This window comes from Erigeron canadensis, chromosome 7 (assembly GCF_010389155.1).
Source record: "Erigeron canadensis isolate Cc75 chromosome 7, C_canadensis_v1, whole genome shotgun sequence".
Classification (NCBI taxonomy): domain Eukaryota; kingdom Viridiplantae; phylum Streptophyta; class Magnoliopsida; order Asterales; family Asteraceae; genus Erigeron; species Erigeron canadensis.
This window is the reverse complement of record NC_057767.1, coordinates 6342656-6357484: the sequence shown is the minus strand read 5'-3', so window position 1 is coordinate 6357484 and position 14829 is coordinate 6342656. Positions and strand designations below refer to the sequence as shown.

General features: G+C 34.1%; 2 protein-coding genes across 2 annotated transcripts; one reads left to right on the top strand and one right to left on the bottom strand.

Moving 5' to 3' along the window:
- Positions 1 to 647: 647 nt before the first annotated feature.
- LOC122608853 (disease resistance protein RUN1-like) lies at positions 648 to 5001 on the bottom strand. The gene is made up of 5 exons (XM_043781929.1): positions 4496 to 5001; positions 2868 to 3966; positions 2440 to 2760; positions 1280 to 2053; positions 648 to 1199 (listed from the first exon to the last, which is right to left on the bottom strand). Exons 1-5 carry the CDS (start codon positions 4996 to 4998, stop codon positions 648 to 650), a joined length of 3249 nt encoding a protein of 1082 aa, XP_043637864.1. The 5' UTR covers positions 4999 to 5001.
- Positions 5002 to 7513: 2512 nt separating this feature from the next.
- LOC122606702 (queuine tRNA-ribosyltransferase accessory subunit 2-like) lies at positions 7514 to 12911 on the top strand. The gene is made up of 11 exons (XM_043779555.1): positions 7514 to 7810; positions 8557 to 8731; positions 8818 to 8976; positions 9616 to 9709; positions 9996 to 10066; positions 10288 to 10339; positions 10578 to 10626; positions 10713 to 10832; positions 11757 to 11876; positions 11953 to 12114; positions 12582 to 12911. The coding sequence occupies exons 1-11, from the start codon at positions 7548 to 7550 to the stop codon at positions 12586 to 12588; spliced, it is 1272 nt and encodes a 423-aa protein (XP_043635490.1). The 5' UTR covers positions 7514 to 7547; the 3' UTR covers positions 12589 to 12911.
- Positions 12912 to 14829: the final 1918 nt, after the last annotated feature.

Genomic DNA, 14829 nt, shown 5'->3' with positions numbered 1-14829 from the left:
CATGGGTTGAAAGACTGGGAATTTGATGATGATTAAATGCTAGGTTTTTTTGTTTTGTTTTGGGGTTTGTTTTGTTTGAGAATTTGAGGTTTGAAGAACTATATATGGAGAAGATGAACAAAAGTTGCAGGTGGGTAAAAGGACAAAAATACCCCTCAAGTAAGGGGACTTAACGACAAGGACGAATGGTTTTTAACGGAAGTAAGACTATAGGGATGAAAAAAACTCAAAAACTAACAGAGGGACGAAAAGCCATTTTTCCGGAAAACCACAGGGACGAAATTTGCATTTAACCCGTAATAAAAAGTAAAAGCTAAGTAATGACACCAAGTACTTACAAAAAATTCCTGCAACCTAATTTAATCATCTTCAAATTGTTAGTATCTGTATGAAATTAGATAATTAAAGAGAACTTAAGAGCAAGCACTAACGGAAATGTGTCAAATGTAATCAATCACAAGGCGTTCATACTGGTCTTCGACATCTACTTTGAATTTTCTTTTCCTTTGGGAAAACATATCAATATTGTATAACAGACACCGTCAAATTGGCACGCAGACTTCAAAATTCCAAAGCTTACAAAACCACTGAAATCTGACTTTTGTCTCAGTTATTTACAAGTTTCTGTATGTACTCCCTGAACCTTACTAATGGTACCTTCCGTAATTAAAGAAAATTGTTAATGCAGAAGCCGATTTATGTGAAATCCTAAGGTTAGGTGAATAGTTAGAAAAGGCGGCAGAAGAACATGTTGATGTTTCTGCTGAAGCAATTCCAGATTTCTTGGGAACGAGTCCGACTCCAAACCCTCTACATAGGTTGTAGAATTCCGGAAGAGAAAAAGAAAGAGCGTTATGTGTTTCATCCCACCATGAAGTATGTTTCAATAGATCAAAAGAAACATACCCCACCCATGTTCTTCTATCATCAGGACTTTCCTTCCAAGCCTCGGCATCACATCGAGAATCCATACCCAACCCACCGCTCATCACCTGCTCCATTCTTATCACCATTTCTTTCTGTGGCATTAAATCTTTTGTACAAGCAGCACACATTAAGAATCCAGAAAAGTCATTGCGCCAGTTTTCCGGAAGTTGTAATGCACATGTCTTCCCACTAACAAGAGAGGATAAAAACCTCTTTGGAATTTCAAGACCTCCGAGTTGGAGAATCATCCAGTGATTTTTAATATCACTTCCCTAATTAATAAACATAAATTTATTACTTTAAACTTATAAATATAATTACCACATACTAATGACTACTACATAAAGCTTACCTGGAGCATGGATTGTAGTAATCTCCTGCCATCAATTATATCACCTCCTCCCACAAGTGACACTTCATATAACTTTTTACAATTTCTGTGACTATTTCCAATGGATGTCAGGGAGTAACAATAGTCTGCTTCCAGAAAAGCTACACTTGATGGGAGCTTTGGCAATTCTACAAGTTTTTTGCACCAATTCAGACAGAGGCGTCTGAGTTGAGTTAAACGGGAGAGGCTGAAATATAATCGTGAAAACTCATTCCAACTAAGGTCGAGCTCTTCTAAGTTGGATAACGCACCAATATCCGAGGGAATTTTTCGGTCTTTCAAACCCCAGCCACTGAGATTCAACTTTCGTAAACTCCTGAAACTTAACTTTCGTACAATATTTGTCAACCGATAGAACACTGGCTCAACTTTATTATAACGTTCTCCAGTCGATGAGTCCAGAAGCTCAATGGTAGACCTTTTCAAATTCAACTTTACCAACTTGTCCATGTTAGCTTGGATCTCCGGCAATTCGATCATGGTATGGCAATACAATATCTCAAGGGTGTTAAGTTTTTCCATCCGGACAATTGTTGGGAAGATTCTAAGCTTGTAACACGATATAATCCTTACATTTTCAAGACTTCTATGATTTCCAAGTGATGGGTGAATCTCCTTTAAATCAGGGCAATACTCGAGTTCCAGTTTTTGAAGACATGGAAGTCCACCAAAATCTGGTGTACAGAGTAGGTACTTCAAATATCCGAGTTCAAGCACTTTCAGATGCGGTAGATGCTAATGCATAAAAATGTGTACAAATTAGATTCATATTTGTATGTTAGTTAAAACCAATAGTATTATATAGAGAAATGGCATAATGAAGAAAAACATTTGACCCACCATGTAATAAGTGATACTCGTATTTGAGTTGGCCCATCAACCAAAAAGGATGTGGCTTCAACTCCCATTGTGGACAAATAGGTGAGTTGCTATGTAAAATTTATATCTTAGAATTAAACCAATCTTATTAAGAAACAGAAAAAAACTTTTGAACAATGTAAATTCTGTAATTGCGTTCATAGTCAATCTGGTCAAAACCTGTTAAGGTTGTAAATTTGTGCATTAATGAGAAAGATAGGATGTATATTAGTCCCTCAGCATCAATGAAATAAATGGATTACCTTATAACCATTCCAAAGTTCTTTCTGCAAGCTTTCATTCATTCTTAAAACGACAAGCTTCAGTGGTTGGAAACTCTCAGGGAATGGACTTGCTGGATACTTTCCCCAATAAAAATACCTCAAGTCATTTGACAAAAAAGTAGGCACTTCATCGCCATAGTCTTCGGCACCGTCATCACCATCGTCTTCGGAATCGTCGTTGCCATAGACTTCGGCATCGTCATTGTAACTAAGCCACCTTAGTTTCTTCATGTTAGAAATAATCTTACCAAAGCATGATAAATGACCATCGTAATTTACAGCTTCAGTTATTTGATTGTCCTACAATAAAAAAAAATATAACTTATTGGTTAAGTTGAAATTATCCTTTAATGGTATATAACTACATATTTGAAAAGCCTAGCATACAAAACTGTCAAAACCTTTACCTTTACATCCCCAAGTTGCATATTGTCGATTTCTGTTTCTTTCCAGACTCTGCTATGTTTATCAGGATTGTTAGGATACTCCCCCCTAACAATGTAGTGTCCCATTTCTTGAACCAAATCATGCATGTCAAACTCGCCATCCACAATAGAAATGAGAGCTCTTTGTTGCAACACCTTTATCCCTATAACAGGGTGAAATCCACAAGCGTCAAGTATCTCCATCGGCCTATGTGTGATATCTGCACTGTGACCCCTGAAGAAACATGCAATATCCAAGAATAAATCTTTCTGGAGGGGTTCAAGTCCATCATAACTAATTCTGAGTATATCCGTGATCTTGATATTTGGGAAATCTTTTAACTTGTCAAGGGAACTTATCCACTCATTCTCGTCTTTGTCATATAAAAAAGAACCTAAAACTTTAATTGCTAACGGGAGCCTAGCAGCATAAGTCAACACACGTAATGAAAGTGTCTTGTAATGTTTCAGAGGCTCTATTTCATTATACGCATGCTTATAGAGTAGCAGGGTAGCCTCTTCCAGGGATAATAATTTAACAGGAGAGATGTGGTCTACCCTGTGAGCTGTTAACACATGTTCATCTCTCGTTGTGATTATTATTCGGCTCCCAACACCAAACCATTTATGTGATCCAGCCAATGCTTGTAGCTGGTCAAGATCATCAACATCATCAAGAACTACTAATACTTTACTGTTACATAACCTACTCTTTATTATAAATTTTCCCTCTTCAACACTCTGCACTTTTACTTCTGTTTTCAAAACAGTGGATAGAAATATCTGTTGCAAGTTTTTCAAACCATGTTTGCTTTGCTCACGAATATTGGAAATAAAGCAATGACCTTGAAAATGGCGAGAGATTTCTGCATAAACAGAAAACGAGAGAGTGGTCTTACCACTACCTCCAATCCCCCATATCCCAACCATGCGCACCCCACTCGACCAAATTTCTAACCGTGATATCAAATCTTGCAAGCGAACTCTCATTCCAACAAGCTCTTCATCAACATCTGAATCTAATGGAACCAATTTATCTTGAATTTTATCAACAATTTCTTTGATGGCTTTTGATTCATACCTGCAGATTGGATTTATATGAATAATTAGTGTAAGCTGACTTTAGCTGACTTTCACAAAGTGATAGCTTACCCCACAAAAATAATCAACAAAGGAATTATAAATGAATATAACAGCATTGTTATGACCATTATCGGCTTATGATCTTTAATACAAAATAACTAATGCAAAACAACATGAATACTGTTTGACGTTGTAAGTAAAATGGTTAATCATAAACGTGAAAATAAAATTAGACTTTTGACATGAAAATTCATCCACTAATATATCTATGAAAGTGACACCATAAAACAATACCCTAATGAGCGAGGATAGACCGAGTTTAATTAGGAGCTCAGTTAGCTACACAACTCTAGTCGAAGTTAAGTATATACTAACTTAAATATAAATTTAATATGTATATACAAAATAATGAGGTTTTTTTATTATAAATATGGCTTCATGGATCTACCCAGTCAAGTCTTCACAGCTTAACAATGATGGTTGTCGAGCATATATAAAAACTTTAAATAAAAAATAAAGAAAATTACCCGTTGGCAATGTGCCTGGGTTCCCATCCAGCAATGTTACTTGCTTCAATAAGTGATTTTCTCCATGAATCTGCATTCATGAAGTTCTTCACCTCTTGTTTGGCAAATGCTTTTCCAAACTTTCTTTTCTGATTTCTCAGCTCCGAGGGATCCACGTCATAGAATATGGGCATAACAGTTAACCCTCTCTCTTCCCTGCATTTCATAACATGCACAAGTTCGTCTAAACACCATGAAGAATCTGCATAATTTTTGGAGAATACTATGACAGCAATCTGTGATTCTTCAATAGACTTGAACAAAGATGGACCAATGGAATCACCACGGGGAAGTGCTTCATCATCCTTGTAAACACGAATTAGTCTCTGTACAAGAGCAGAGTGGAGATGATCTACAAAGGTTTTGCGGGTATCTTCTCCTCTAAAACTTATAAATACATCGTATTTCCATGACCGAGAAGAAGAGGCTTGAGCAGAGTTAGAATACAACGGTGCAGATGTCATTGATGTATGTAATTAATCCACTAGTGTATTGTACTTGTAAGGATAATATATATGATGGTTTCAACTTCGAGTCTACATGATAATGATAATATGCAATCAGTAACTACATCAATAAACAATAATTCGAACAACACGGAAACATAAAACTTGTTTGTTTGATGACTTAATTAAGTTAATTGACTTAATAAAATATACTTCATGTATTAAGTCAATCAAAATTGTTTATTTTTTACTTAATAAACATTAAAATAACCTAATCATTTTTTATTTATTCAGTCACTTAATTGACTGAATACTTGATGGTTAAAAAAACAAACAGAATGGTTTGGTTTCATTTTGATCAAGTTATTAGGTACTTTCATCAATTAAGATAAATTAAATAGCACATACATATGTAAAGCGGGGTTGAAGTTGACCGGATGTCATCAAAAGATCCAAGAATATTATCAAAAGTAAATATCAACATACTAAACCAATTTGGTTCGGTAAATTAATCCAAGATTTTATGATATATATATACATACACACATATATAAATCAAGAAAGAAACCAAAAACAATGGGAACTTTGGCAAACTACAGCAGTAGACATTTTATACAATCTAACAGATTACACTTTAAAAACAATTAATCAACAAATATATATTATTTACCATACTAAAAAGCAACAAAAATCAACATATGATCAAGTAAAAATGAAGTAACGACAAGAGCTACTATATACCTTAATTAAGAAATCATGCAATTCAATGCAACAGCGATTCTTTGAAATGTCAACGAAGTGGAATTATCAGGGCTTTCGTATTGGTTGGTGTTGACTTTGTAGTTTTTTCACTGATTAAGAAAGTCAAATAGATAGAGAAAATGACATAAAACTTAATTAAATAGATTATGAGGATTTTACTTTGGAAACACCTCCGGAAACCATATTGGTTATTCCCATAGATTATTAGATTAAGTTATAATATTAGTGTAGAAAATCATAAATTTAGTCTAAAAATACCTTTTAATATATATACTATACAATGCCAAGATATTACAAGGTTTATACATGAGTTTTATAAATGGAAAGTGATATTTGTACTATACTTTAACCATATATGTGTTTACAATATATTATAAAAATTATACATATATGTGTTTTACTGACTTGTATAATATATTATAAAAATTATACAATATGGTTAATAAATCATTATTTGTAGTACTAATATAATTTCTCTTTATAAATTGTTATTTTTACTAGGGTTTTCAAAAATCGAGAATTTCCATCGTGTAAATTTTAAAGGTATGAATAGCCGTTAAAAAACCCTAAGAAAAACAAGATGTATATAGATGTAAGTTTGCATTAATATGGTATTTGTCACATGATGATAATGTCCTCCCAATAGGAGCTCTTCCTCAATTATTTTTTACCTTCTTTTATATATTTATTTTTCTTTCCTAAAACACTCTTTTCATACCCACTACCAATAACACATCTTCCCCACCTCTTCATCAATTTATTTTTTATTTCTATTTTTCATTTACCCAAAAATAAATAAAATTTAATTTTATTTAAAATAAAACATTATATTAATAAAAACTAAAAGAAATTAAAACATTACAACTAAATTTAAAACTACATTATTAAAACTACTCAGTTGTCATTTTCGTCTTCGTCATCCTCGACCTCGTCATCCGCCTCCCCATAAAACTTGCTCCTAAATTCTTCTTACAAGTATTTTCGATACGCCATATGAGCCTTCATGTCATTCATCGAAAAATCCATCGAAATCGGCTTCGTAAAAAACTTAATGGCATCTCTAACCTCGGCCCGTTGCAAAGAATCCTATTGCATTCGAAACATAGGTAGCAATACTATGGGTCGCTTCCGAACCCGGTGGTCGCCAATACGGTCCTCGGTCGACGACCTGTTGACGCGTCTATTGGCAAAAGCCTAAAGACAGATATAATTTTTACATTATGCTTTTCCTTTCATATAAAACAAAATGAGTTAGTAGTTAGGTTAGCATTGAAGACACCACCCTCACATCTAATTGGGCAATATACGGAGTTCGAATTATGCATGACTGAAATGAAATTCAAGACTCTCAAAACCCTCCACTTATATTCATCTACTCTTACATATGTAGAAAGTCACCAATCAGTTCCAATCCTAAGGCAGGTGATTCAAATTTTAATGGATTTCTTCAAAATTTAATACCTAACCAATGAGCTAGTCTCAAGAAAAAACAAAATCAAAAGGATTTTATAGTAATTTTGTGTTGTTTAGCTTTCTTAAAATGCGGAATAAGATGCTCTGGTTGACTGGTTGTCGTGTTCTAATTTCTAAACAAACAAACAAACAAGACCTAAAGCCAAAAATTTCTACATTAAGTCCATCAACATTTAACACTTTACCAAATATTACCTTCAGTTTTTTTCTTTCTTTGATTCTATTTTCTTTTTCCAAGACAAATAGATTAAACCTTGGTTGAAAAAGAACAAAAAGTAAAACCTACCGCCAAATTTTGTGTGCGGCGGCAAAAACAACCACCAAAAAAATCGATGTTTGCAGCAGCAGTGGAGAAAGAAAAGATGAAGTTTATGGTGCAGGCATGTAGCAAAAGAAGCCGAGCCAGGGTTGGCCTTCTTCAATTACATTTACAATCATCAAATAATAATAAAAATATAGATACAGATATAGATATAGATATAGAGACACCAGGGCTATTACTTACAACAAGAAAAGGGCTTCCTGCTTTTATATCACCTGATCATCTTTCGTCTCTTCCTCATTCTTCTCTTCTTCAGTTTAGCCCTTTGCATTTGTAAGCCCCCTCCCCCTTATCATTTATTTATTTATTTATTTCAGTTTTATTATATTCTTTGTATGTATAATGTTATAAAGTATAAGGGTTATTGTCATAAAAATAGTAGCCAATTTGCATAAAGTAGTGTAATTAACAATCTGTGGTAAATGGTCATGGGTTCGATACTCATCCCATGCAAAGGTTGGAGGGCCTTTTCTACCATTTAGGTAGAAACTGGAATCAGCCTCTCTACTTAGGTAGAGGTAAGGTCTGCCTACATCTTAACCTCCCCCATACACCGTCGAGGTATTGAGGCTCAAAACCCGCGGAAGGCGGCACTGAGCAGTTACTTACTTACTAGTGTAATTTATAATCTGGAATACTTTTGCATATGTACATTAACAATTTGGAGAAAAAAACATTGTACAAGAAAAATATATAATTTGGAGTTTGAAATCCTTAGTTTGGTTTTTAGTATAACTGTCATTCCAAAGTAGATTATTAATCACATATGTAAAACTGACTTGAAACAATACCATCTCTTGTATTGATGATTCTTGGAAGTTAAATTAAAAGAGTTTGGTTACATTTAACGGCAAATAATAATAATGTGTTTGGTATATACTGTAGTATTAATTGCAAACTTCCAGTCTTCTGTGTCCCAATATAGAAAGCTGTAGAAATGATGGGTTAACTTAACTTTGTATCTCTCAAAATACGTACAGTACTTATGTAGATTCGGTTATTATCGTATTTTCTTTCAGCATGGAGGGTCCTAACTCGAAGACAATATCAAATATTGGAGGAATACACAAGCTTCTTGGTCTGAATGACTACGGATTTGTTGCCGTGCCACGGGATTCTATCTTATCCCTTCCAGAAGCTAATAGCAGTAACAAGCATGGAGCATCATTTGAGACCGCGTCTGGTCGTTTCTTGGTAACACTCCCATTTAGAGGAATTACATGTATAATTCATGACATATACGTCTTTCTAGTATACTTATGATATGTGATTCGTTACAGGTGAAACCTATGGAGTACATGAAAATGATTACTTCAATGAAGCCCGACTTGTGGGCCAGTTTAGCTGATGAAGTACCTGCTTCGGTTAATGAAAAGAGGAATAAAGCTTCTGTTGATCGAACAATTAGATGGCTTGATGATTGCATATCACTAAAATCGGTAATTGAACTAATTTATCCATATTGTTTTCATTGACTATGTAAGAAAGTAATCTAGCTTATTTTTACTGCTGTTTCCATGTTTATTACTTATCAGATATACCCACAGTCTGTTTCTAACACTGAATGTATTCTTTGGTAAATATTTATGTGCAATTTTTATGCTATATATTTAATGTACTTCTATTGCCTTGTCCCAAAACTTGCATCATTTCCTTTCTGGGTAAGTTCTGAATGCACTCTCTTTTTATGATATATAATTTCATGTTTGCAGTGGGAACAATCTGTAGCTATTTTCTAAGTGAAAATGTATAATAGAAAACCACAATTTGATGATAGATTCAATAAGAGTTTTAGATTTTCTACTGTCTGATTCACAATTGTGTCTCTTGCATTATTCTGTCAGTTGATTATTATAAGCTAACAAAGAATAGAAAACTACAATTTGATGATAGATTTAAGAAGGGCTTGGAATTCTTGAATTTCTAGTATCTGATTGACTGATTCACAATTGCATTTCTTGCATTATTTGCTCAATTGCTTATTATAAGATAACAAAGAATATCTCTAGTCACAAAACCACTTGATTGTCCCCCTCCTTTCCCAAAAAAAGAAGTTTGTAACAGTTATCGGAATGTAGACAGATGGAGCTCTTTTTGGATCCATTGTTGGAGGATGCAGTGTTGAAGAACGCCAACGTTGTGCTCAGGAGGTAGCAAAAAGAAATGTATCTGGTCAGTTTTATTATGCTTCCAACATCTAACTTATTTTTATTCTGTTGGTTCTATGGCTGGTGTTTTGAGTTTTGATTTGGCTATGATGATCGTTTGAATAACTCTTAATCTCTATGGTGTATATTTTTTTCACAAACTGCATATTTCCAAGATTACTTTGTCATACACCCGTACTCTATTCTCCATAGCCCCTTCTTGAAGTAATCTTATTTTTAATAGTTATGCAATTTCTTTTCATTTCAATTTTATCCTGTACTTGAGTTCATACTGTGAAGTGGTATTTCAGGTTATTATATTGGTGGCTTTGGGCTTGGAGATAGCATTGATGAAAGATCTACTTTTCTCCATGCTGTTACGGTAATTATAGTCTCCTTGTTATTGTCATGTGGCAAACTATATTGTGGATATATCACTACATCTTGTACTAAGTTAATTTGATAATGGGGAGGACAATTTTTGTAAAAGACAAAGATTTGTAGTTTTAAAAATTAACCTGATGGGGTAATATCTGCAATGCCTGGTAATACCAAATGTTTGTCTTACACATATATACTGAGATATTTACTGATTTGTTGTAGGGCTGTTTACCAAAGGACAAGCCTCGCCAAGTTTGTGGCCTTGGACTTCCAGGTATAATTTTTATATGTAGTAGCTTTTAAAATGTATTGTGGTCTAATTTTTGAAATTCCTCAGACTTCTGGATATCAAAATATTTTTGAATTTTGAAGGTTTTAGCAAGTGACCCTTTTTTTTCCTCTCATCTATAAGGGTCATTCAATCTTGGTTAAGAAAGAAGTTGAGTTGAATCTTTTGGTATGTTTCTTGAATCATGTTTATTAACCTGAAGATCTTTTTTCCAATGATCTAGAGGAGGTATTACAGGGCATTGCAGCGGGAATTGATCTCTTTGACTCTGCGTAAGCAGCTTTTGTTAAATGCAATAACTTATTTTGTTCTCTTGAGCCTCTTTTGTTGATTGAAAACTATAAGATTTCTCTGGCAGGTATATTTATCATCTGACTCTTGGGGGCTTTGCACTTATTTTCCCACTTGATGGCCGGTGTAAAGATGTGCCTTCGGCTGGTGACCACACAAAGATAAATCTTAAAGCAACAATTTATAGGTAATGGTGATCATATATTTGTTTATATTGTGTATGATCCGTAAAGTTTATTTAAAACAGTGGATCCTATCATATTAAAATGAGGTCATTTATGTGACTTAAAACTAGACGTGGCAATTTCAACTCTTTACTTATGAAGCGCCGATTTTAGATGTGTCTTCTCACTTCTGGGTCAGATGAAAAGTCGTTAAACGGAAAGGTGTTAAATGTCTTGAAAGTACATGAAGTGTATGGCTAAATAATATACCATTTGCTATAATATTTAAGAAACTAATAATTGATTAAAAATTGAAAATGTTTGACTTTTGACAGAAAGTGACCTAAAATGTTCCAACCTGTTAAAGTTAGCTGTTATCTGACGCACTTGTTTTTCTACCGCTACTGAAAACACACAGACTTCCTGTTCACCAAAGGATAATATATGCTTAGTGTATAAAATGCACATCTTCGTGGCTTGAGTTATAGAAATTGAATTACAGTCTCTTTTGTATGTTAATGCTCATTCGCATTTGAAGGTCTACAATTTTCATCTCCCTTGATATCTTTAGCTGAAAATGTATGAAGCTTCTTTTATACTCTTGCAATTAAAAAATGTTATTGATGCCATAATGGGTACGCTGGATAACAGGTCAGAAATGGGTGGTATACAGAGTGTGTCATCAGTTATCACACTTATGTTGACTCACATCATTTCTAAGTTTTTTGGTAATAGTTAATGTATTAAATATGGTTACATAACTATACTATCACGAGAATTAGATTAATATTTGAAAAAACAGGGCCGTTCATGTTGTGTACTTGTGTTGCTTACTTGAATCATTTAAGATAAATCATATCGTAACTGCACCAATTGATAAATAAATGACATGCTCACATGTAATTAATGTTTTTTTTTTCATTTGTTCTTGCTAAATACTGGCGCAGGAAAGATGCAACGCGGATTGTTGATGGCTGCAACTGTTACACATGCCAGAATCATACAAAAGCATACATCAATCATCTTCTCAATGTACATGAAATGCTGGCTCAGATTTTGCTTGAAATGTAATAACAAACACCTGCAATATATTTATTGTAAACTATAATAACCATTATATCTAAACTTGGTTCATTCTTGCAGACATAATACACACCACTATATGTCGTTTTTCTGCGTAATTAGAAAAGCAATCATGGAAGGAAACTTTGAGGAATTGCGGCAGAAGTTCATTGACAGTAGGCGTGATCATCTATTGGCAGCTTTACCGAGTGTTTTTGGGGTAGAATTAGAAACGTCGGTAAGGTAGGTTGATTCTCTAACAAGCCTAATGTAAACACTTCCTGGCATGTGAATTAATTCATCCTTTGACGAACTGGTTGGGAAGAATGCTGTTCCTTACCTTTCACTGACCTACCTACCTACCTTTATTTGCCAGTGTAGGTGGTGAAATGGGTGGTTGGGTGGGGTTGGTAATATGTTCCAACAGAGTGTTGTTACCATAGGGCTGACGCATTAATTCTTTTGTATTACGAGTAATTCTTTAAAAGTTATCCTACAAAAGAGTAATTTGTTAACTATGACCAAAAAAGCTGCATTATTATTAATTACAATAATAATTTAATAGCTTTATTAAAAATTGATACATATATGAGTAAATGGGCTGAATCGCCACATCTCATTTTCAATAACTTTTGTAAACATACAAATATTGTTAGAACCTCATTCCCCTCTTTCCCTTTTTCTAAATTCAAATTGGCTGGCACTTTTAGGGCGTGATGAACTTGGAGGATACAATATGAGTGATCTGCGCCTTTTTCTACTGCGAGTTTGAACGACTGATTTGTTGCTCAAAGTGGGGGCATGATTACTGCATTCTTAAGCATCTTTTATCTAGATAATGTCTATTAAGAGTAGTCACGAGTATAGCATTCTGTAGCATATAACCTGAAAAGATGTTAGATTTTGTGATATCTTAATTCTGGTCGGTGTTTGTCAAGTATTAGTGATACATTATTAATAGATTACGAATGCATAAACAAAGGGTCATATCTGTAACTGTTTTCACTGATGGGTTTTATTAATTTTGAACCGGGTTATCACTATCCAGGTATGACTCCTAAACATGTCTAGACCAAACCCATATCAAAAACCGAATCAACTAAACCACCAAGATCAAATCCATAAAGGTAAAGAAGATTTTCAAATGAATAGCAATCAACTTTATCAAACTTTTCATAAACACACTCTAATCTCTTACAAATGATGGCAGCGACCTCTATCTATAGCGGAATACAAGAATAAAGGAATGAGCCACTTTAGACAATATTTTTAAAAAAACACCTAATAAGAAAAGAGAACAAATACTCCAGCTACTTGGTTATTGAAAGCAATAGATAGGATCAGATTCACATGAGTTGACTTGGTTATTGACTGTTCCAGATTGGGTGTCCCAAGCCGACTCTTTTTCTAAGTTGACTCAGATTGAACGAAATCGTAAGCTGATCTTTAAACGCCCCCCACATTTCAGTCCTACCATTCAAGTAATTAGGTGAATCCTGGGTTGATAGGATCACCACTCATCTTTCCAAAATATACCATGTTTGATATTTTAGTGTAATTGGGTTAATTGGTAATTTTAGTCATAATAATACATCATATAAGTATGGTGTGCGGAGTGCACGCTTATATGAATTTATTATGATCTTAGGGGCGAACCCCTAAGGAACGGGGTCCTAGGAGCAGATTTTGCCAATCTTGCAAACTTGGATTTTAACTGCAGTTATGGGCCTTGGATCGTATATTCTGCAACAAAACGAATACCTCTGAGAATTATCTCTCGTTTTATATACATACTCAAACACAAATCATACAGAAAATTCTTAATCACTGATTATATCCGGTTAAATAATTTGGGGTGAACCACCGAATTGATTCAATTTAAAAGCATATCGCGCCTTCAGTGATTGTTTAATATCCGGTTTTGTTCGTTATTGACTGCATATCCCCAACATACCATTGAGGTACACATCATCATCCCCCGAGTTGAATCTAAACTTACTTGGTCTGATATGAGTTCAGGGCAACTTAGGGTCTCATTCGTATCAATATTATTACAAGAGATAGATTAATATTTGGTTCAACAGGGCGAGGGAGAGGATCACTGGAGTATTCCAATTCCATTAATATCCAATTCCTTTAACAAATTTCAATTCCTTAAAAAACATTATGTGAACTAAACTACACCTTAAGACTTCACCTTATTGGTGAATCTCAAGCAAGAATACTGCTCATACCTTTTCCAAAGCAAGCTCCCACCTTAATTGGGTGACAAAATGAGGAGGATGGGTAATGCCGTAATGGGTCATAATAGGCTGTTTTTTCTATAGAGCAGGTAGGGTTCCCTTGTTTTTCTTATTAAATAAAAAACTACACTTTTGTTTATAAGAAAATAATTATATTGGTCTTCTAACAAATTGATTTAAAAGTATATGATGCATTGAACAATATATATGCAACTTTTAACCCATATGACTTTTTATACTTTGAACGCCCACCAAATAATTTTTTTTTTATGTTACTAGTAAGATGCTAGATAATTAAAAAGTTCACCACGTCCAGCAATTATTATTAGAAAAAAAAACAACAACCAAGGAACACAAACAAAGAAACATAACTAAACATCTATGCAACCTACATTGAATCTCACGCAAATATCTTTGTCTGACTTGAGTGCTTTTTAGTGGTTAGACAATTAGTAATGGATTTGTGTTCCAAATTGATACATATAAAATCAGGGGGCATGTTTATCATTTATCTACAACGCCTTTAAACACATAAATATCTTTGCCTAACTTGGAGGATATTGTAGATAATGTCTGAGTGATCCTGAGGCTTTGTCCATTGTGAGGTTGAATTGAACGTTTTATTACTGATATTGTTCTTTTGCCTGCAAACTGATGAAATGTCTGCTGATGACTCATTACAAAGTTTGCTTTACAATTGATTGATGTAATACAA